Genomic DNA, 23,576 nt, shown 5'->3' with positions numbered 1-23,576 from the left:
GGAGAAAATTGAATTGAAAGAAAGAAGTTGAGACACCAAGAAGTTTGAAGATGGTCGTCGTAAGATCAGATCATCTATTCTATACCACTTGTACCCTCTCTTGGGATCTGTAGCGGTGATCAGTAAAGATCAACTTGTACCCTCTCTTGGGATCTGTAGCGGTGATCAGTAAAGATCAACGTGTACCCTCTCTTGGGATCTGTAGCTGTGATCAGTAAAGATCAACTTGTACCCTCTCTTGGGATCTGTAGCGGTGATCAGTAAAGATCAACTTGTACTCTCTCTTGGGATCTGTAAAGATCAACGTGTACCCTATCTTGGGATCTGTAGCGGTGATCAGTAAAGATCAACTTGTACCCTCTCTTGGAATCTGTAGCGGTGATCAGTAAAGATCAACTTGTACCCTCTCTTGGGATCTGTAGCGGTGATCAGTAAAGATCAACTTGTACCCTCTCTTGGGATCTGTAGCGGTGATCAGTAAAGATCAACTTGTACCCTCTCTTGGAATCTGTAGCGGTGATCAGTAAAGATCAACTTGTACCCTCTCTTGGGATCTGTAGCGGTGATCAGTAAAGATCAACTTGTACCCTCTCTTGGAATCTGTAGCGGTGATCAGTAAAGATCAACTTGTACCCTCTCTTGGGATCTGTAGCGGTGATCAGTAAAGATCAACTTTTACCCTCTCTTGGGATCGGTTGGACTTCTATTTCTTTCCATTACCTTCCATGATGTAGTTGATGTGCTTGTTGTGTAGTTGCGTGTTGTGTAGTTGTGTGTTGGGTAGTCGTGTGTTACAGTAAATCCATAGTGTAGTGTTGTGTAGATGTGCGCTTCTCACCTCCATGGTATAGTTGGTGTGTTTGTTGTCGAAGATCAGAGCTTCCTGAATCAGCTGGTGGTCTCCCTCCAATTGGTCGATCTTTGGCTTGTAGTTGACGATGTTCTTCTCGTATTGGCGGAGGTGGGTCAGCTGATCCTCCAGGGTTCCGTGCATCTCGATAGAGATACGACCAATCTCCTGCAGAGAGAGAAACACAGGGAGGAGAAGAGGGAGGATAATACATGAGGAGAGTGTGAGTCAAGACCTACTGGAAAGAATGTTTGAATTAGATTGTGAATAGAAACAGGCGTGAGAACACAAACAAAACTGTTTTTGAGGATGACAGGGGTGATACGATTAAGGATGACAGGGGTGATACGATTGAGGATGACAGGGGTGATACGATTGAGGATGACAGGGGTGATACGATTGAGGATGACAGGGGTGATACGATTGAGGATGACAGGAGTGATACGATTGAGGATGACAGGGTTGATACGATTGAGGATGACAGGGGTGATACGATTGAGGATGACAGGGGTGATACGATTGAGGATGACAGGCATGATAAAAGTTGTGGTCTGAATCCAAGCGTCTTTGACACTTACAACTCTACCTGTTCTGTTCAGTACCAACTCTACCTGTTCTGTTCTGTCCAGAACCAACTCTACCTGTTCTGTTCTGTCCAGTACCAACTCTACCTGTTCTGTCCAGTACCAACTCTACCTGTTCTGTTCTGTCCAGAACCAACTCTACCTGTTCTGTCCAGTACCAACTCTACCTGTTCTATCCAGTACCAACTCTACCTGTTCTGTTCTGTCCAGTACCAACTCTACCTGTTCTGTTCTGTCCAGAACCAACTCTACCTGTTCTGTTCTGTCCAGAACCAACTCTACCTGTTCTGTTCTGTCCAGTACCAACTCTACCTGTTCTGTTCTGTCCAGTACCAACTCTACCTGTTCTGTTCTGTCCAGAACCAACTCTACCAGTTCTGTTCTGTCCAGAACCAACTCTACCTGTTCTGTTCTGTCCAGAACCAACTCTACCTGTTCTGTTCTGTCCAGAACCAACTCTACCTGTTCTGTTCTGTCCAGAACCAACTCTACCTGTTCTGTTCTGTCCAGAACCGACTCTACCTGTTCTGTTCTGTCCAGAACCGACTCTACCAGTTCTGTTCTGTCCAGTACCGACTCTACCTGTTCTGTCCAGTACCGACTCTACCTGTTCTGTTCTGTCCAGAACCGACTCTACCATTTCTGTTCTGTCCAGTACCGACTCTACCTGTTCTGTCCAGTACCGACTCTACCTGTTCTGTCCAGTACCGACTCTACCTGTTCTGTCCAGTAACGACTCTACCTGTTCTGTCCAGTACCGACTCTACCTGTTCTGTCCAGAACCAACTCTACCTGTTCTGTTCTGTCCAGAACCAACTCTACCTGTTCTGTTCTGTCCAGAACCAACTCTACCTGTTCTGTTCTGTCCAGAACCGACTCTACCAGTTCTGTTCTGTCCAGTACCGACTCTACCTGTTCTGTCCAGTACCGACTCTACCTGTTCTGTTCTGTCCAGAACCGACTCTACCATTTCTGTTCTGTCCAGTACCGACTCTACCTGTTCTGTCCAGTACCGACTCTACCTGTTCTGTTCTGTCCAGAACCGACTCTACCTGTTCTGTTCTGTCCAGAACCGACTCTACCTGTTCTGTTCTGTCCAGAACCGACTCTACCTGTTCTGTTCTGTCCAGAACCGACTCTACCTGTTCTGTTCTGTCCAGAACCGACTCAACCTGTTCCGTCCAGAACCAACTCAACCTGTTCCGTCCAGAACCAACTCAACCTGTTCCGTCCAGAACCAACTCAACCTGTTCCGTCCAGAACCAACTCAACCTGTTCCGTCCAGAACCGACTCAACCTGTTCCGTCCAGAACCGACTCAACCTGTTCCGTCCAGAACCGACTCAACCTGTTCCGTCCAGAACCAACTCAACCTGTTCCATCCAGAACCAACTCAACCTGTTCTGTCCAGTACCAACTCTACCGGTTCTGTTCTGTCCAGTACCAACTCTACCTGCTCTGTCCAGTACCAACTCTACCTGTTCTGTCCAGTACCAACTCTACCTGTTCTGTCCAGTACCAACTCTACCTGCTCTGTCCAGTACCGACTCTACCTGTTCTGTTCTGTCCAGTACCAACTCTACCTGTTCTGTCCAGTACCGACTCTACCTGTTCTGTTCTGTCCAGTACCGACTCTACCTGTTCTGTCCAGTACCAACTCTACCTGTTCTGTCCAGTACCGACTCTACCTGTTCTGTCCAGTACCGACTCTACCTGTTCTGTTCTGTCCAGAACCGACTCTACCGGTTCTGTTCTGTCCAGAACCGACTCTACCGGTTCTGTTCTGTCCAGAACCGACTCTACCTGTTCTGTTCTGTCCAGAACCAACTGTTCTGTCCAGAGCCAACTCTACCTGTTCTGTCCAGAACCAACTCTACCTGTTCTGTCCAGAACCAACTCTACCTGTTCTGTCCAGAACCAACTCTACCTGTTCTGTCCAGAACCAACTCTACCTGTTCTGTCCAGAACCAACTCTACCTGTTCTGTCCAGAACCAACTCTACCTGTTCTGTCCAGAACCAACTCTACCTGTTCTGTCCAGAACCAACTCTACCCGTTCTGTCCAGAACCAACTCTACCCGTTCTGTCCAGTACCAACTCTACCCGTTCTGTCCAGAACCAACTCTACCCGCTCTGTCCAAAACCAACTCTACCCGTTCTGTCCAGTACCAACTCTACCTGCTCTGTCCAGAACCAACTCTACCTGCTCTGCTCTGTGTAGACTCACCTCCATCTTGGTTTGTATCCAGGGCCCGATGACATTGGCTTGGTTGGCAAACTGCCTCCGGAGACGTTCGTTGTTCTGCTGGCGGGCGTGCTCCTCGATCAGGGCCTGGTCCCTCTGTGGCACCAGCTGTCTCACCTGGGGTGGCCGGGGGAGAAACAGGGGTTAGAGTCATAAAGGGGTGTATCACCTGGGGTGGCCGGGGGAGAGACAGGGGTTAGAGTCATAGAGGGGTGTATCACCTGGGGTGGCCGGGGGAGAGACAGGGGTTAGAGTCATAGAGGGGTGTCTCACCTGGGGTGGTGGGGGGAGAGACAGGGGTTAGAGTCATAGAGGGGTGTATCACCAGGGGTGGTGGGGGGAGAGACAGGGGTGTCTCCCCTGGGGTGGTGGGGGAGAGACAGGGGTTAGAGTCATAGAGGGGTGTCTCACCTGGGGTGGTGGGGGGAGAGACAGGGGTTAGAGTCATAGAGGGGTGTCTCACCTGGGGTGGTGGGGGGAGAGACAGGGGTTAGAGTCATAGAGGGGTGTATCACCTGGGGTGGTGGGGGGAGAGACAGGGGTTAGAGTCATAGATGGGTGTCTCACCTCGGGTGGTGGGGGAGAGACAGGGGTTAGAGTCATAGAGGGGTGTCTCACCTGGGGTGGTGGGGGGAGAGACAGGGGTTAGAGTCATAGAGGGGTGTCTCACCTGGGGTGGTGGGGGGAGAGACAGGGGTTAGAGTCATAGAGGGGTGTATCACCTGGGGTGGTGGGGGGAGAGACAGGGGTTAGAGTCATAGAGGGGTGTCTCACCTGGGGTGGTGGGGGGAGAGACAGGGGTTAGAGTCATAGAGGGGTGTCTCACCTGGGGTGGTGGGGGGAGAGACAGGGGTTAGAGTCATAGAGGGGTGTATCACCTGGGGTGGTGGGGGAGAGACAGGGGTTAGAGTCATAGAGGGGTGTATCACCTGGGGTGGTGGGGGAGAGACAGGGGTTAGAGTCATAGAGGGGTGTCTCACCTGGGGTGGTGGGGGGAGAGACAGGGGTTAGAGTCATAGAGGGGTGTATCACCTGGGGTGGTGGGGGAGAGACAGGGGTTAGAGTCATAGAGGGGTGTCTCACCTGGGGTGGTGGGGGAGAGACAGGGGTTAGAGTCATAGAGGGGTGTCTCACCTGGGGTGGTGGAGGGAGAGACAGGGGTTAGAGTCATAGAGGGGTGTCTCACCTGGGGTGGTGGGGGAGAGACAGGGGTTAGAGTCATAGAGGGGTGTCTCACCTGGGGTTGTGGGGGGAGAGACAGGGGTTAGAGTCATAGAGGGGTGTCTCACCTGGGGTGGTGGGGGAGAGAGGGGTTAGAGTCATAGAGGGGTGTATCACCTGGGGTGGTGGGGGAGAGACAGGGGTTAGAGTCATAGAGGGGTGTCTCCCCTGGGGTGGTGGGGGGAGAGACAGGGGTTAGAGTCATAGAGGGGTGTCTCACCTGGGGTGGCCGGGGGAGAGACACCCTGTCCCACACCCTGTCCCACACCTTGTCCCACACCCTGTCCCACACCCTGTCCCATACACTTAGTGTTGATCTCCTGTACGTGTTGCCTGTCCCACACCTTGTCCCACACCCTGTCCCACACCCTGTCCCATACACTTAGTGTTGATCTCCTGTACGTGTTGCCTGTCCCACACCTTGTCCCACACCCTGTCCCACACCCTGTCCCATACACTTAGTGTTGATCTCCTGTACGTGTTGCCTGTCCCACACCTTGTCCCACACCCTGTCCCACACCCTGTCCCATACACTTAGTGTTGATCTCCTGTATGTGTTGCCTGTCCCACACCTTGTCCCACACCTTGTCCCACACCCTGTCCCACACCCTGTCCCATACACTTAGTGTTGTTCTCCTGTACGTGTTGCCTGTCCCACACCTTGTCCCACACCCTGTCCCACACCCTGTCCCACACCTTGTCCCACTTGGCGTTGATGTCCTGAGGGTTGATGGTGGTGTAAGGGTTGGTACCAGCCATGTTCACATGATAGGTGGCCACTATCTTGGCGATCTCATTGTGGATTCCCAGGATGGCACCGCGTTCCTTATCCGCATCAGGGAGAGTGGCTTTAAACTGCTCGTGGGCTGTACTCAGACCCTGCAAACGGACGAAGACACACGCACACACACAATCAAATGTGTGTGTGTGTGTGTGTGTGTGTGTGTGATAGGTGAGAATTGTCTGTCAATTGAATGTTTAGAATATTCCACCCTGAAACGTATTAATTGTATGGAATTGATTAGAATGTATGAAATCATAATCAATAAATGTGTTGTCAGAATGAGGGTAAAACAATATGTCTTTATGGTATTTTAAACACAGCCTGTCTGAGCTCGGTGCCGACCTGACTAGAGATTTGGGAGAGAACAGGGAGTGCGTCTCAAGGACAAGGTCACTATCTCTGTCGGCTGGGAAGTGAGACGTACAGTGTGTGCGTAGCAGGACATGTTTGTGTGTATGTATGTGCGTCTGTTTGTGTGTGTGTGTGTGTGTGTGTATGTGCTTATGTGTGTGCTTGTGTTTATGTGTGTTTATGTGTGTGTGTGTGTGTGTGTTTATCTGTATGTGTGTGTGTTTATGTGTGTGTGTGTGTGTGTGTGTGTTTATATGTGTGTGTATGTGTTTATGTATGTGTGTGTGCCCCTCTACAGTACTAACCTGTATCTCCTCTATGGTGTGAACTATGAAGGTGTCCTGCAGATCCTCCATGGCTCCCTCCATCCAGTTGTTGAACGGAGCAGCTCGCTTGGCAAACTCCAGATACAACTGGTCTATGGTCTCCAGAAGCTTCTCAGTTCTCTGTCGGTTTCCCACGAGGAAACACAGAGGAAAAAGAGTGTATGAGTGCATGAGCGTATGAGCAGTTCTGGCTCATATTAAGCACGGAACCTATGGACCATCAAACTGAATTGAGCATCTAATTGACCATCTAATTGACCATCTAATTGACCATCTAATTGACCATCTAATTGACCATCTAATTGACCATCTAATTGACCATTAATTGACCATCTAATTGATCGCATTCATATATATTTCTATCACAGCATTGTTGAATACTAATTTCTGATTGGCTAGAAGGGCGTTTTAGAAGGGATATTAAAACCAGGAACCATATGGGGACATTTGGAAATCACTTGCAATCATGACGCAATATGTGCCTACACATAGAGACTGATATACACCAACAACTACACATAGACTGTACTGCACCAACAACTACACATAGAGACTGTACTACACCAACAACTACACATGGAGACTGTACTACACCAACAACTACACATGGAGACTGTACTACACCAACAACTACACATGGAGACTGTACTACACCAACAACTACACATGGAGACTGTACTACACCAACAACTACACATGGAGACTGTACTACACCAACAACTACACATAGACTGTACTACACCAACAACTACACATAGAGACTGTACTACACCAACAACTACACATGGAGACTGTACTACACCAACAACTACACATGGAGACTGTACTACACCAACAACTACACATAGACTGTACTACACCAACAACTACACATATAGACTGTACTAAACCAACAACTACACATAGAGACTGTACTACACCAACAACTACACATGGAGACTGTACTACACCAACAACTACACATGGAGACTGTACTACACCAACAACTACACATAGACTGTACTACACCAACAACTACACATAGAGACTGTACTAAACCAACAACTACACATAGACTGTACTACACATGGAGACTGTACTACACATGGAGACTGTACTACACATGGAGACTGTACTACACATGGAGACTGTACTACACCAACAACTACACATATAGACTGTACTAAACCAACAACTACACATATAGACTGTACTACACCAACAACTACACATGGAGACTGTACTACACCAACAACTACACATGGAGACTGTACTACACCAACAACTACACATATAGACTGTACTAAACCAACGACTACACAGAGACTGTACTAAACCAACAACTACACATGGAGACCGTACTAAACCAACAACTACACATGGAGACCGTACTAAACCAACGACTACACAGAGACTGTACTAAACCAACAACTACACAGACTGTACTACACCAACAACTACACATGGAGACTGTACTACACCAACAACTACACATATAGACTGTACTAAACCAACGACTACACATGGAGAACGTACTAAACCAACAACTACACAAACTGAAATAGGCTACATTATCGATGGAGGTCCAACAAGGAAAAACTTAAGATGATTTAGTTTTTTTTGCAGAGACATATTGTTTTGTAGCATCTGATGACCTAACGTGGTGAGTGATGAACATGAACGTCCTCGCTCCCCTCCCAACGTTTATAGTTTGAGCAGCTGCGAGCATGGCGACGGGACTTGAAGAACGAGCGACTGGGTCGCATCTCTAGCACCCAAAAGATGAGAAAGTATGGATTCACTTAACAAAAAAATATAAACCAAAAAAAAAAGTATTCATACCAGTAAATATGTGTTTTCTTTGGAAACGGTGGTTTGAGTTTGAGTTTATTTTTATTTTTACAGGGACAGTGCACATTAATCAACGTTTCAGTAAAAGTGCCGGTTTTAGCCAGCCGGAGTCAACCGCAGTCCCTGGGCAGGTTATTAAAAACAATTACAATATAGACAATAGCAGCATAGGACAAGCAAGACGTAGCATACAGACAGAGCAACATAGGACAAGCAAGACGTAGCATACAGACAGAGCAACATAAAACAAAAAGCAGCAAGATAAAATTCATAAAAGTAACGACGTGTTTCCACACCTCACAAGCTACAGACAACAGACAACATGGAAAGCGGCAACACACAGCTAGGGACCATGTTCACAAATCTGATTGACCTTTAGCCATGTCTTCAAGCATGTATAAGTGTGGCATGGTATAAGTGGGATAAACTCCTCAGTTTTGTACATTACCTTGGAGAAAAATGGACTCTGCAAAGGGACTCGGCTCCTGCGTCGTCCCTTGTTTCCAAGGTAATGTAGAGAACATGAGCTTTTATCCCTGACATATACAGTATACATCAGTAATGGACTGTCTCTTTCCTGTGAAGGACAGTGCTTCCTGTCTGCCCCATAGAAATAAATTCCCATTCAAGTGAACGTTCCGAGGTCTCAGAGGCTTGGGCTTCGTCCCTTCGAGTAATTACATGTCCATGCTCTATGATAAGCTCCTCCTACTTAAAGGACCACTACTCACTAAGCACCTCCTCCCTGTAGACCACGCCCACTAAGCCCATCCTACCTACAGAGACACACCCTGTTAAGCCCCTCCTACTGTACCTGCAGAGCCCCTCCCCACTAAGCTTTTCCTACTGTACCTGCAGAGCCCCGCCCCACTAAGCCCCTCCTACTGTACCTGCAGAGCCCCGCCCCACTAAGCTTTTCCTACTGTACCTGCAGAGCCCTGCCCCACTAAGCCCCTCCTACTGTACCTGCAGAGCCCCGCCCCACTAAGCCCCTCCTACTGTACCTGCAGAGCCCCGCCCCACTAAGCCCCTCCTACTATACCTGCAGAGCCCCGCCCCAATAAGCCCCTCCTACTGTACCTGCAGAGCTCTGCCCCACTAAGCCCGTCCTACTGTACCTGCAGAGCTCTGCCCCACTAAGCCCCTCGAACTGCACCTGCTGGACCATTCCCCACTAAGCCCCTCCTACTGTACCTGTTGAACCACTCCCCACTAAGCCCCTCCTACTGTTCCTGCAGAACCTCTCCCCACTAAGCCCCTCCTATTGTACCTGCAGAGCCCCGTCCCACTAAGCCCCTCCTACTGTACCTGCAGAGCCTCGCCCCACTAAGCCCCTCCTACTGTACCTGCAGAGCCCCGCCCCACTAAGCCCCTCCTACTGTACCTGCAGAGCCTCGCTGCGTTTCTGAGTCAAGGCTCCCAGGGCATCCCATTGGTCACAGATGTTCTGGCAGCGAGCGTTCACACTGGGGGAGTCATAGTAGTCCAGCTCACTGAGGAACGAGACAGGGGTACGAGACAGAGCAGGTCAATGTTATGTTATAGCAGCCATATTGTAAAGATAGTGGAGGAACTTCAATCAAAACAGATCCATCCCTCCCATCCCTCCCTCTTCCCTCCACTCCTTCCTCCATCCCCCCCCTCTCCCAATCCCTCCCTTCCCCCCTCCCTCCATCCCTCTTCCCTCCACTCCCCCAATCCCTCCCTTCCTCCCTCCTTCATCCATCCATCTTTCCTCCATCCCTCTTCCCTCCATCCCTCTTCCCTCCATTCCTCCTCCCTCCATTCCTCCTCCCTCCATTCCTCCTCCCTCCATTCCTCCTCCCTCCATTCCTCCTCCCTCCATTCCTCCTCCCTCCATTCCTCCTCCCTCCTTACTTTAACTCCTGAGCGATGGCAGCTATCTGCTCTACGCGGTCCTGGTGCGCGGCCAGGTCGCTCTCGAAGGCCTCGTGTTTCTTCAACAGAGCCTTGATCTCAGACAGAGAAGCCGTCTCAAAGTCCCGCGCCTGCAGCATCACCTCCTTACCTGCAGGGGGAGACACACCACAGACATCGCTGGAAAATGTATACACAGTAAATACACGAATACAGAATGTATGTTGAACAAAAACAGATTACAGAGGACATGATACATATTTAAAGGTGCTGCACACAGTGATCCAATCATTTCTGGGTAACGAATCAAATCGTTATTTGTCACGTGTGCTGAATAAAACATGTATAGACCTTACAGTGAAATGTTGACTTGACAAGCCCTTAACTTGTTATGGCTGGGGGCAGTATTGAGTAGCTTGGCTGAATAAGTTGCCCAGAGTAAACTGTCTGCTACTCAGGCCCTGTTGCTAATATATGCATATTATTAGTAGATTTGGATATAAAACACTCTGAAGTTTCTAAAACTGTTTGAATGATGTCTGTGAGTATAACATAACTCATATGGCAGGCGAAAACCTGAGAAAAAAATCCAACCAGGAAGTGGGAAATCTGAGGTTTGTAGTTTTCAACTCATTCCCTATCGAATGCACAGTGTCTATGGGGTCAAATTGCACTTCCCAAGGCTTCTACTAGATGTCAACAGTCTTTAGAACCTTGTTTGATGCTTCTACTGTGAAGGAAGGGGAATGGGAGCTGAATGAGTCAGAGGTCTGCTAGAGAGCCACGAGCTGGCCACGCGTGTTCACGTGAGAGTTAGCTTGAGTTCCATTGCATTTCTGAAGACAAAGGAATTCTCCGGTTGGAACATTATTGAAGATTTATGTTAAAAACATCCTAAAGATTGATTCTATACATCGTTTGACATGTTACTATGGACTGTAACGGAACTTTTCGCACGTCATGAATTTGGCTTACTGGGCTAAACGCGCGAACAAAAAGGAGATATTTAGACATAAATGATGGACGATATCGAACAAAACAAACATTTATTGTGGAACTGGGATTCCTGGGAGTGCATTCTGATGAAGATCAAAGGTAAGTGAATATTTATAATGCTATTTCTGACTTCTGTTGACACAACATGGCGGATATCTGTTTGGCTTGATTTGTTGTCTGAGCGCTGTACTCAGATTATTGCATGGTGTGCTTTTTCGATAAAGCTTTTTAAAAATCTGACACAGCGGTTGCATTAAGGAGAAGTGTATCTATAATTCCGTGCATAATAGTTGTATCTTTTATCAATGTTTATTATGAGTATTTCTGTAAATTGACGTGGCTCTCTGCAGAATCACAGGATGTTTTGGAACTACTGAACTTAACACGCCAATATATACTGAGATTTCTGGATATAAATATGAACTTTATCGAACAAAACATACATGTATTGTGTAACATGAAGTCCTATAAGTGTCATCTGATGAAAATCATCAAAGGTTAGTGATTAATTTTTTCTCTATTTCTGCTTTTTGTGACTCCTCTTCGGCTGGAAAAATGGCTGTTTTTCTGTGACTTGGCTCTGACCTAACATAATCGTTTGGTTTGCTTTCGTCGTAAAGCCTTTTTGAAATCGGACACTGCGGTGGGATTAACAAGAAGTGTATCTTTAAAATGGTGTAAAATACTTGTATGTTTGAGGAATTGTAATTATGGGATTTCTGTTGTTTTTAATTTTGGCGCCCTGCACTTTTCACTGGCTGTTGTCATATCGATCCCGTTAGTGGGATCTCAGCCCAAATAGTTTTTTTTAACCAACAATACAGTTTACAATTAAGTCACTTATAATACTAGCTTCAAAAAAAATGGTCAAACGGAAACAGATGTGGTTTCTGTTTCATGGTTCTGGTACCTTCAGTCCAGGTTTCGTGGATGGCTGCTTTCTGACGAAACTTCTCGGCCAGGTGGTCGAGTCTCTCCAGCCGGCGTATCTCGTTGAGGAGCCACTCCTCATAACCCTTCTCCGCCCCTTCTAGACCGCCCCAGGCGTTAGAGACGTCCTGCACAAATACAACAACTAACATATAGGTTCAGCTTACAGTCACCAATCAACAGTCCAATTCCAGCCGTGTCCGAGGGGGGGGGCTGATTTAAAGTCCCGATGGTAACGAGGCTTCAGGCTGGATTGTTTGCACAACTGAAGTTCTTCATGCAAACCCACAGTTTCATCAGCTGACCGGGTGGCTGTTCTCAGACGATCCCACAGTTTCATTAGCTGACCGGGTGGCTGTTCTCAGATGATCCCACAGGTGAAGAAGCCGGATGTGGAGGTCCTGGGCTGTCGTGGTTACACGTGGTCTGTGGCTGTGAGGCCGGTTGGACGTACTGCCAAATTCTCTAAAATGACGTTGGTTGAGCGGCTTATGGTAGAGAAATGAACATACAATTCTCTGGCAACAGCTCTGGTGGACATTCCTGCAGTCAGCGTGACAATTGCATCCTCCCTCAAAACTTGAGACATCTGTGGCATTGTGTTGTGTGACAAAACTGCACATTTTAGAGTTATTGTCCCCAGCACAAGGTCCACCTGTGTGATGATCATGCTGTTTAATCAGCTTCTTGATAGGCCACACCTGTCAGGTGGATGGATTATCTTGGCAAAGGAGAAATGCTCACTAACAGGGATGTAAAACAAATTTGGGCTCAAAACTTGAGAGAAATACGCTTTTTGTGTGCGTATGGAACATTTCTGGGATCTTTTATTTCAGCTCATGAAACATGGAACCAACACTTTACATGTTGCGTTTATATTTGTGTTCAGTGTAGCTGCTCGTTTTGTGATTGAGATTCAGGGAATCTGAGTAGCGTCTTGCTAAAGCCGATGCTGATCTCCTCGAATGTGCTGTGTAAATAGCAACTGACTTAAACAGAGGGCGTGATGAGAGAGAAAGAGCGAGAGAGAGAGAAATCATGAGAAAACAAAAAGATAATTACTTGACACATTGGAAAGAATTTACAAAAAAAACAGAGCAAACTAGGATGCTATTTGGCCCTAAACATAGAGTACACAGTGGCAGAATACCTGACCACTGTGACTGACCCAACTTAAGGAAATCTTTGACTATGTACCGACTCAGTGAGCATAGCCTTGCTATTGAGAAAGGCCGCCGTAGACAGACATGGCTCTCAAGAGAAGACAGGCTATGTGCACACTGCCCACAAAATGAGGTGGAAACTGAGCTGCACTTCCTAACCTCCTGCCCAATGTATGACCATATTAGAGACACATATTTCCCTCAGACTACAAAGACACACAAAAAATTTGAAAACAAATCCAATTTTGATTAACTCCCATATCTACTGGGTGAAATACCACAGTGTGCATCACAGCAGCAAGATTTGTAACCAGTATAGGACAAACACCATTTGTAAATACAACCTATATTTATTTATTTGTCCTATTTACACATCGCTACAACACTGTATATTGACATAATGTGACATTTGAAACTTCTGTCAGTGTAATGTTTCCTGTTACTGTTTTATTGTTTATTTCACTTGTGTTTATTATCTACTTCACTTCGCTTTGGGCAAATTTAACATGCGTTTCCCATTTCCCAATAAAGCACCTTAAATTGAATTGAGTGAGAGAAAGAAACAGAGAAATAGAGAGGTGTGTGTGTAGTGTACTTCATACTGTAGGCTACCTACCGACACCATCTTCCCCTCGGAGGGCATGAAGGCAGGTCTGTTGCTGAGTCTCAGCTTGGTCTGCAGGGTGTTGAAGTTGATCTCCAGCTGACACTTCTCCTGGACCTTTTAATATCGCAATTATAGTCGCCACTTAGCAGACGTTTCCATCCAAAAATGACTTGAGTCACACATGCATACATACATAGTTCGTGTTATTATTAAACCTATTCAGGGAAGTCCCATTGACACCGATGTCTCTGTTAACAAGGGAGCCCTGATTCATAAAAGGAATTAGTGACAGTTATTATAACAAGCGGGTGTAGAACCTTGGGGGGCTTGTGTTGACGTCGATAGTCCCTGAAGTCCTCCAGCTTCTGCTGCATCGCCTGCATGGTGTTCTCTGGAGCACGGTTCTCCAGCCACGGGATGGTGCGACGGATCCACTCCAGGAGCTATGGGGGGGGGGGGGGGGGGGGGGTGGAAGAGGAGAGGCATAGAGGGAGAATTGGAGAAGAGGAGGGAGAAAGGAACAGGAGGAGAGAGTAGATGGTAAGGAGTAGGGGTAAGAGGTGACGAGGGACAGAAGGAGAGGGAGAATTGGAGGAGGGAGAAAGGAACAGGAGGAGAGAGTAGATGGTAAGGAGTAGGGGGTAAGAGGTGACGAGGGACAGAAGGAGAGGGAGAATTGGAGGAGAGGAGGGAGAAAGGAACAGGAGGAGAGAGTAGATGGTAAGGAGTAGGGGTAAGAGGTGACGAGGGACAGGCAGGGCAGGTATAGAGGAACAGTAAAGGTAGAGCAGGTGAGGTTAGCACAATGAGAAAAAGGAATGGAAAGAGCGAGAGAGAGATACTTTTTTGTTACTAATAGTGAATGACTAATACATATAGTAGTGTGAATGTAGGAAGCTAATTCAACAAGCACAATTCTGCCTACTGTTCATTTGTTGTTAGTCTATATACCACCTGTATATAGCCTCCACATTGACTCTGTACCGGTATCCCCTGTGTATAGCCTCCACATTGACTCTGTACCGGTACCCCCTGTATATAGCCTCCACATTGACTCTGTACTGGTACCCCCTGTATATAGCCTCCACATTGACTCTGTACCGGTATCCCCTGTGTATAGCCTCCACATTGACTCTGTACCGGTACCCCCTGTATATAGCCTCCACATTGACTCTGTACTGGTACCCCCTGTATATAGCCTCCACAATGTTATTTTACTGGTGCTGTTTAATTATTTGTTACTTATATTTAAAATGTTTTACTTATCTATATTTTACTTAGCCCTTTTTTTTCTTAAAACTTCTTAAAGCATTGTTGGTTAAGGGCCTGAAAGTAAACATTTCACTGTTTACAACAAGGTCTACACCTGTTGTATTGGGGCGCATGTGACAAATAACATTTTAATTGATTTGATTATGGGGGGAGGGGGACAGAGGAGGGGTGTGGTGCTTACATCACTAGCCAGCTTCTCGTAGTCCTCCATCAGCTGCTCATTCTCCTGGTTGACAGCCAACACCTTGCAGATCCGATTGGCTGCAGTCTCCGCCTGGGGGAGGAACAGGAAGGAATATGGTGAATACATTCTATCATCGCCATGGGAACTGTTACCGTGTTGTCAGTCATGGTTGATATCTATCACTCTCCCTCTCTAGATATCTAACTCTCTTGGCCGAACCTCTCTCTAGATATCTAACTCTCTCTCCCTCTCTAGATATCTAACTCTCTCTCTAGATATCTAACTCTCTCCCCCTCTCTCTAGATGTCTAACTCTTCCCCTCTCTCCAGATATCTAACTCTCCCTCTCCCCCTCTCTGTCTAGAAATCTAACTCTCTCTCTCCCCCTCTCTGTCTAGATATCTAACTCTCCCCCTCTCTGTCTAGATATCTAACTCTCCCCCTCTCTGTCTAGATATCTAACTCTCCCCCTCTCTGTCTAGATATCTAACTCTCCCCCTCTCTGTCTAGATATCTAACTCTCCCCCTCTCTGTCTAGATATCTAACTCTCCCCCTCTCTGTCTAGATATCTAACTCTCCCCCTCTCTGTCTAGATATCTAACTCTCCCCCGAAAAGTTGGAAAAACAGGTGGCGGATCTTACTTCAAAACTAAACTCGCTCAAGATTCACCACAGGTCAAATTTGAGACTGGTTAATCTATCCGAAAAAGTGGAAAATGGTGACGCAGTTGCATTTCTCCAGAGATGCCTTCCCGAGGCATTAGGCATGGACAACTTTCCGGACCCCCTACGCATTGAAAGAGCCCATCTGCTTCCGGCTCCTTCCGGCCACCCCTCTCCTCCAACGTCTACGATGGGGTCAAACGCCAGGTCCCTCAACATTGCCTATGGAATAGCCTTCCCAGCTAAACTACAGCTGACTTACAATGGACGGTCACACGGGTTTGAATCTCCGTCTCAAGGCGAGGCGTTCATCCGTGGCATACAGCGTGAATCTTCTTCCTAGTCATGTTGCCGCTGTCAAGTTTACCACCACTCTGGACTACGGAAAATTAAACCACCTTCGAGTAAGTGACTGTTGGCAAGCTAACTAACATTAGCTAATGTATTAGCTGCTACTGTAGTACTGCAGCTAGCATAACAGCTAAGTGAATAATATGGCAGCTAGCATAACAGCTAAGTGAATAATATGGCAGCTAGCATAACAGCTAAGTGAATAATATGGCAGCTAGCATAACAGCTAAGTGAATAATATGGCAGCTAGCATAACAGCTAAGTGAATAATATGGCAGCTAGCATAACAGCTAAGTGAATAATATGGCAGCTAGCATAACAGCTAAGTGAATAATATGGCAGCTAGCATAACAGCTAAGTGAATAATATGGCAGCTAGCATAACAGCTAAGTGAATAATATGGCAGCTAGCATAACAGCTTAAGTTTCCTTATATTATTTGTAGCCTGTATGTGCTCATCAGTTAGCTCAGTTTCTTCTATATGACAGGCGAGATAGCTCCGTCCGTTCAACGTTGGACTTCATGTTTAAGTTCATTTTTGTTATGTTGATAATTCGCTTCCATTGGATTACATAAAACCTTGTAAAATGCCAAGTGAAGATGTTCAGCTCCATGTCAACGGACACACCGGGACCTTGTTCATTCTTCCTGCACCACCGAGAAGCATCGGGACCTTGTTCATTCTTCCTGCACCACCGAGAAGCACCGGGACCTGGTTCATTCTTCCTGCACCACCGAGAAGCATCGGGACCTTGTTCATTCATCCTGCACCACCGAGAAGCATCGGGACCTTGTTCATTCTTCCTGCACCACCGAGAAGCATCGGGACCTTGTCCATTCATCCTGCACCACCGAGAAGCATCGGGACCTTGTCCATTCATCCTGCACCACCGAGAAGCATCGGGACCTTGTCCATTCATCCTCCACCACCGAGAAGCATCGGGACCTTGTCCATTCATCCTGCACCACCGAGAAGCATCGGGACTACTTTATATGAAGACTTAAGTTTCGATCATATGGACTTAAATGATTGACACTCACGTGCAAGCCTGACATCAACATCATACGCAAGGGCCTTTGGATAACGTAGCACATATTCAATTGTATCTCTTTTTCTCACGTAGCCTGTTCATTTCTGAATTTTGATACTTTTTTTGTTGGTTTATAAACGTATTATGGTATACTATGTTAACGCTATATGTATGGGTCATTTTGTTACTTGGTAGCTACTAGCAGCAGACCCTATGTTGTGGATCATTTACAACTATTTCCGATGACGTTGTCCCCACAGTGACCGTACGAACATAACCCAACCAGAAGCCATGGATTACCGGCAATATCCGCACTGAGCTAAAGGGTAGAGCTTCCGCTTTCAAGGAGCGGGCCTCTAACCCAGACGCTTATAAGAAATCCTGCTATGCCCTGAAATAAACCATCAAACAGGAATAACATAAATATAGGACTAAGATTGAATAATACTACACCGGCTCCGACGCCATGCTGATCCATGATTGAGGACACTCAGGTACCATGCTGATCCATGGCCTGTCATTGAGGACACTCAGGTACCATGCTGATCCATGGCCTGTCATTGAGGACACTCAGGTACCATGCTGATCCATGATTGAGGACACTCAGGTACCATGCTGATCCATGGTTGTGGACAATCAGGTACCATGCTGATCCATGACCTGTCATTGAGGACACTCAGGTACCATGCTGATCCATGGCCTGTCATTGAGGACACTCAGGTACCATGCTGATCCATGATTGAGGACACTCAGGTACCATGCTGATCCATGGCCTGTCATTGAGGACAATCAGGTACCATGCTGATCCATGATTGAGGACACTGAGGTACCATGCTGATCCATGGCCTGTCATTGAGGACACTCAGGTACCATGCTGATCCGTTATTGAGGACACTCAGGTACCATGCTGATCCATGATTGAGGACACTCAGGTACCATGCTGATCCATGGCCTGTCATTGAGGACACTCAGGTACCATGCTGATCCATGGCCTGTCATTGAGGACACTCAGGTACCATGCTGATCCATGGCCTGTCATTGAGGACACTCCGGTACCATGCTGATCCATGGCCTGTCATTGAGGACACTCAGGTACCATGCTGATCCATGGTTGAGAACACTCAGGTACCATGCTGATCCATGATTGAGGACACTCAGGTACTATGCTGATCCATGGCCTGTCATTGAGGACACTCAGGTACCATGCTGATCCATGATTGAGGACACTCAGGTATCATGCTGATCCATGATTGAGAACACTCAGGTACCATGCTGATCCATGATTGAGGACACTCAGGTACCATGCTGATCCATGATTGAGGACACTCAGGTATCATGCTGATCCATGATTGAGAACACTCAGGTACCATGCTGATCCATGATTGAGGACACTCAGGTACCATGCTGATCCATGATTGAGAACACTCAGGTACCATGCTGATCCATGGTTGAGGACACTCAGGTACCATGCTGATACATGATTGAGGACACTGAGGTACCATGCTGATCCATGGCCTGTCATTGAGGACACTCAGGTACTAAGCTGATCCATGGTTGAGAACACTCAGGTACCATGCTGATCCATGATTGAGGACACTCAGGTACTATGCTGATCCATGGCCTGTTATTGAGGACACTCAGGTACCATGCTGATCCATGATTGAGGACACTCAGGTACCATGCTGATCCATGATTGAGGACACTCAGGTACCATGCTGATCCATGGCCTGTCATTGAGGAGATTCAATGTTTTTCAATAGAGTCGGCGGAATGAACACACCCCTGATCACACGCGAACACATTTCACTTCCATAGAAGCCACATACAAACAGCGTGATCCCTATAGTATGGTGGTATAGGACTATGGTATGGTGGTGTAGGGGTATAGGACTAGGGTATGGTGGTCTAGTGGTATAGGACTATAGTGGTATATAGGACTATGGTATAGTGGTATAGGACTATGGAATAGTGGTATATAGGACTATGGTATAGTGGTATATGACTATGGTATAGTGGTATATGACTATGGTATAGGACCATGGTATGGTGGTGTAGTGGTATAGGACTATGGTTTGGTGGTGTAGTGGTATAGGACTATGGTATGGTGGTATATAGGACTATGGTATGGTGGTATAGGACCATGGTATGGTGGTGTAGTGGTATAGGACCATGGTATGGTGGTCTAGTGGTATAGGCCTATGGTATGGCGGTCTAGTGGTATAGGTCTATGGTATGGCGGTCTAGTGGTATAGGTCTATGGTATGGTGGTCTAGTGGTATAGGACTATGGTATAGGTGTCTAGTGGTATAGGACTATGGTATGGTGGTATAGGACTATGGTATGGTGGTGTAGTGGTATAGGACCATGGTATGGTGGTCTAGTGGTATAGGACTATGGTATCGCGGTCTAGTGGTATAGGTCTATGGTATGGCGGTCTAGTGGTATAGGTCTATGGTATGGTGGTCTAGTGGTATAGGACTATGGTATAGGTGTCTAGTGGTATAGGACTATGGTATAGTATAGTGGTATAGGACTATGGTATAGTGGTCTAGTGGTATAGGACTATGGTATGGTGGTCTAGTGGTATAGGACTATGGTATAGGTGTCTAGTGGTATAGGCCTATGGTATAGTGGTATAGGACTATGATATAGTGGTATAGGACTATGGTATGGTGGTCTAGTGGTATAGGACTATGGTATAGTATAGTGGTATAGGACTATGGTATAGTGGTCTAGTGGTATAGGACTATGGTATGGTGGTCTAGTGGTATAGGACTATGGTATAGTATAGTGGTATAGGCCTATGGTATAGTGGTCTAGTGGTATAGGACTATGGTATGGTGGTATAGGACTATGGTATGGTGGTATAGGACTATGGTATGGTGGTATAGTGGTATAGGACTATGGTATGGTGGTCTAGTGGTATAGGACTATGGTATGGTGGTCTAGTGGTATAGGACTATGGTCTAGTGGTATATGACTATGGTATAGTGGTATAGTGGTATAGGACTATGGTATGGTGGTCTAGTGGTATAGGACTATGGTATGGTGGTCTAGTGGTATATGACTATGGTATGGTGGTCTAGTGGTATATGACTATGGTATGGTGGTATAGGACTATGGTATGGTGGTGTAGTGGTATAGGACTATGGTATGGTGGTGTAGTGGTATAGGGCTATGGTATGGTGGTATAGTGGTATAGGACTATGGTATGGTGGTATAGGACTATGGTCTGGTGGTCTAGTGGTATAGGACTATGGTATGGTGGTCTAGTGGTATAGGACTATGGTATGGTGGTATAGGCGTATAGGACTATGGTATAGTGGTCTAGTGGTATAGGACTATGGTATGGTGGTCTAGTGGTATAGGACTATGGTATAGTGGTCTAGTGGTATAGGACTATGGTATGGTGGTGTAGTGGTATAGGACTGTGGTATAGTGGTTTAGGACTATGGTATAGTGGTATAGGAATATGGTATGGTGGTCTAGTGGTATAGGACTATTGTATAGTGGTATAGGGCTATGGTATAGTGGTATAGGACTATGGTATAGGTCTATGGTATAGTGGTATAGGACTATGGTATAGTGGTATAGGACTATGGTATAGGCCTATGGTCTAGTGGTATAGGACTATGGTATAGTGGTCTAGTGGTATAGGACTATGGTATGGTGGTCTAGTGGTATAGGACTATGGTATATTATAGTGGTAAAGGACTATGGTATGGTGGTCTAGTGGTATAGGACTATGGTATGGTGGTGTAGTGGTATAGGTCTATGGTATGGTGGTGTAGTGGTATAGGACTATGTTATGGTGGTCTAGTGGTATAGGACTATGGTATGGTGGTGTAGTGGTATAGGACTATGGTATGGTGGTATATAGGACTATGGTATAGTGGTATAGGACTATGGTATAGGACCATGGTATGGTGGTCTAGTGGTATAGGACTATGGTATAGTGGTATTGGGCTATGGTATAGTGGTATAGGACTATGGTATAGGTCTATGGTATAGTGGTATAGGACTATGGTATAGTGGTATAGGACTATGGTATAGGCCTACGGTATAGTGGTATAGGACTATGGTATAGCGGTCTAGTGGTATAGGACTATGGTATGGTGGTCTAGTGGTATAGGACTATGGTATAGTATAGTGGTAAAGGACTATGGTATGGTGGTCTAGTGGTATAGGACTATGGTATGGTGGTGTAGTGGTATAGGACTATGGTATGGTGGTGTAGTGGTATAGGACTATGTTATGGTGGTCTAGTGGTATAGGACTATGGTATGGTGGTGTAGTGGTATAGGACTATGGTATGGTGGTATATAGGACTATGGTATAGTGGTATAGGACTATGGTATAGGACCATGGTATGGCGGTCTAGTGGTATAGGACTATGGTATGGTGGTATAGGACTATTGTATGGTGGTATAGGACTATGGTATGGTGGTGTAGTGGTATAGGACCATGGTATGGTGGTCTAGTGGTATAGGACCATGGTATGGTGGTCTAGTGGTATAGGTCTATGGTATGGTGGTCTAGTGGTATAGGACTATGGTATAGGTGTCTAGTGGTATAGGACTATGGTATAGTTGTATAGGACTATGATATAGTGGTATAGTGGTATAGGACTATGGTATGGTGCTCTAGTGGTATAGGACTATGGTATAGTATAGTGGTATAGGACTATGGTATAGTGGTCTAGTGGTATAGGACTATGGTATGGTGGTCTAGTGGTATAGGACTATGGTATAGTGGTCTAGTGGTATAGGACTATGGTATGGTGGTCTAGTGGTATAGGACTATGGTATAGTGGTCTAGTGGTATAGGACTATGGTATGGTGGTCTAGTGGTATAGGACTATGGTATAGTATAGTGGTATAGGACTATGGTATAGTGGTCTAGTGGTATAGGACTATGGTATGGTGGTCTAGTGGTATAGGACTATGGTATGGTGGTCTAGTGGTATAGGACTATTGACTGGTGGTGTAGTGGTATAGGACTATGGTCTAGTGGTGTAGTTGTATATGACTATTATGGTCTCTAGTAGTACAGGACTATTATGGTCTCTAGTGGTACAGGACTATTATGGTCTCTAGTGGTACAGGACTATTATGGTCTCTAGTGGTATAGGACTATTATGGTCTCTAGTGGTATAGGACTATTATGGTCTCTAGTGGTACAGGACTATTATGGTCTCTAGTGGTATAGGACTATTATGCTCTCTAGTAGTATAGGACTATTATGGTCTAGTGGTACAGGCCTATTATGCTCTCTAGTGGTCTAGAAGGACTAGAGACTAGAGGGAGGCGCACACCTTCTGCTTGCCTGAGAAGGCCTGGTAGTAACACTGTGGTACTGTACCTTCTGCTTGCCTGAGAAAGCGTGGTAGTAACACGACACATAAGTCATGATGGCCTTCTCATCCGGCCTCAACGTGCTAACGATGTCTGCCCAGGGAACAAAGGGAGGAGGAGAAGGGGAGAGGGAAGGAGAGATGGAAAAAAAAGAGAGAAGCGCAGAGTAAAAGTGTGAGCCAACAGGCACCAGTCTGACCAGGTTGTCAGACACCAGGGAGAGAGGAGACAACAGGCACCACCAGTCTGACCAGGTTGTCAGACACCAGGGAGAGAGGAGACAACAGGCACCACCAGTCTGACCAGGTTGTCAGACACCAGGGAGAGAGGAGACAACAGGCACCAGTCTGATCAGGTTGGTTGGTTTGTTAGTTTATCTGTCTGTTTGGATTCTATTGGCGGTTTAGCTGTTATAGTCCCAATGGCTAGTATTCCTGGTGGCACCACTAAACAGGTGGGTAGGAGTTGGCTCGTCCACATTTAGTAATATTTCTGACTGTATTCATCATACTTGTTGATAGTGTGAATTTGTTTGATGTAGCCTTCTTTATACAGTAATCTGAGCTACGTGAGGTTCACTATATACTGCTCATACTCTTGATCTTGACCCCATTTTTCCCCTTCTTCTACATGCCATAATAAAAGGCAGGCAGTGTCTGAATCCTCTCTTCCAATTATAAATAGAGAGAATATTTTTTCCCACTCTGTCTTTTAAACACAGCTGGTCTCTCTGCTGCCTGGCTGCTGCAATGTGCTCTTTAGTTCTGGACCTCTCCAGTGAAATTAGTCCTTATATAACTACACAACTCTTCTTCTTCTTCTCTAGTTCTGGTCCTTATATAGCTACACAACTCTTCTTCTCTAGTTCTGGTCCTTATATAACTACACAACTCTTCTCTAGTTCTGGTCCTTATATAACTACACAACTCTTCTTCTATAGTTCTGGTCCTTATATAAC

At 46.4% G+C, this 23,576-nt stretch overlaps 1 protein-coding gene across 5 annotated transcripts in view; it reads right to left on the bottom strand.

The window, feature by feature from the left end:
* LOC110504277 (alpha-actinin-1) overlaps positions 1-23,576 on the bottom strand; it is a 133,297-nt gene that overhangs the window by 16,985 nt on the left and 92,736 nt on the right. For 3 of the 5 annotated variants that reach the window (XM_036962561.1, XM_036962557.1, XM_036962559.1), the window contains exons 9-18: positions 15,217-15,309; positions 14,081-14,206; positions 13,773-13,877; positions 11,974-12,121; positions 10,068-10,218; positions 9,574-9,682; positions 6,339-6,479; positions 5,595-5,777; positions 3,660-3,794; positions 839-1,018 (exon numbers count right to left, since the gene is read on the bottom strand). In XM_036962561.1, the coding sequence (XP_036818456.1) occupies positions 839-1,018; positions 3,660-3,794; positions 5,595-5,777; positions 6,339-6,479; positions 9,574-9,682; positions 10,068-10,218; positions 11,974-12,121; positions 13,773-13,877; positions 14,081-14,206; positions 15,217-15,309 (1,371 nt within the window). Of the gene's footprint in view, positions 1-838; positions 1,019-3,659; positions 3,795-5,594; positions 5,778-6,338; positions 6,480-9,573; positions 9,683-10,067; positions 10,219-11,973; positions 12,122-13,772; positions 13,878-14,080; positions 14,207-15,216; positions 15,310-22,625; positions 22,712-23,576 lie in introns of all 5 variants that reach the window. The other 2 variants (XM_036962558.1, XM_036962560.1) reach the window with 1 other exon arrangement.

The sequence above is a fragment of the Oncorhynchus mykiss genome, chromosome 25, assembly GCF_013265735.2.
Source record: "Oncorhynchus mykiss isolate Arlee chromosome 25, USDA_OmykA_1.1, whole genome shotgun sequence".
NCBI lineage: Eukaryota > Metazoa > Chordata > Actinopteri > Salmoniformes > Salmonidae > Oncorhynchus > Oncorhynchus mykiss.
Note: the sequence above shows the minus strand (reverse complement) of the source record. Positions and strands in the feature narration are given on the sequence as shown.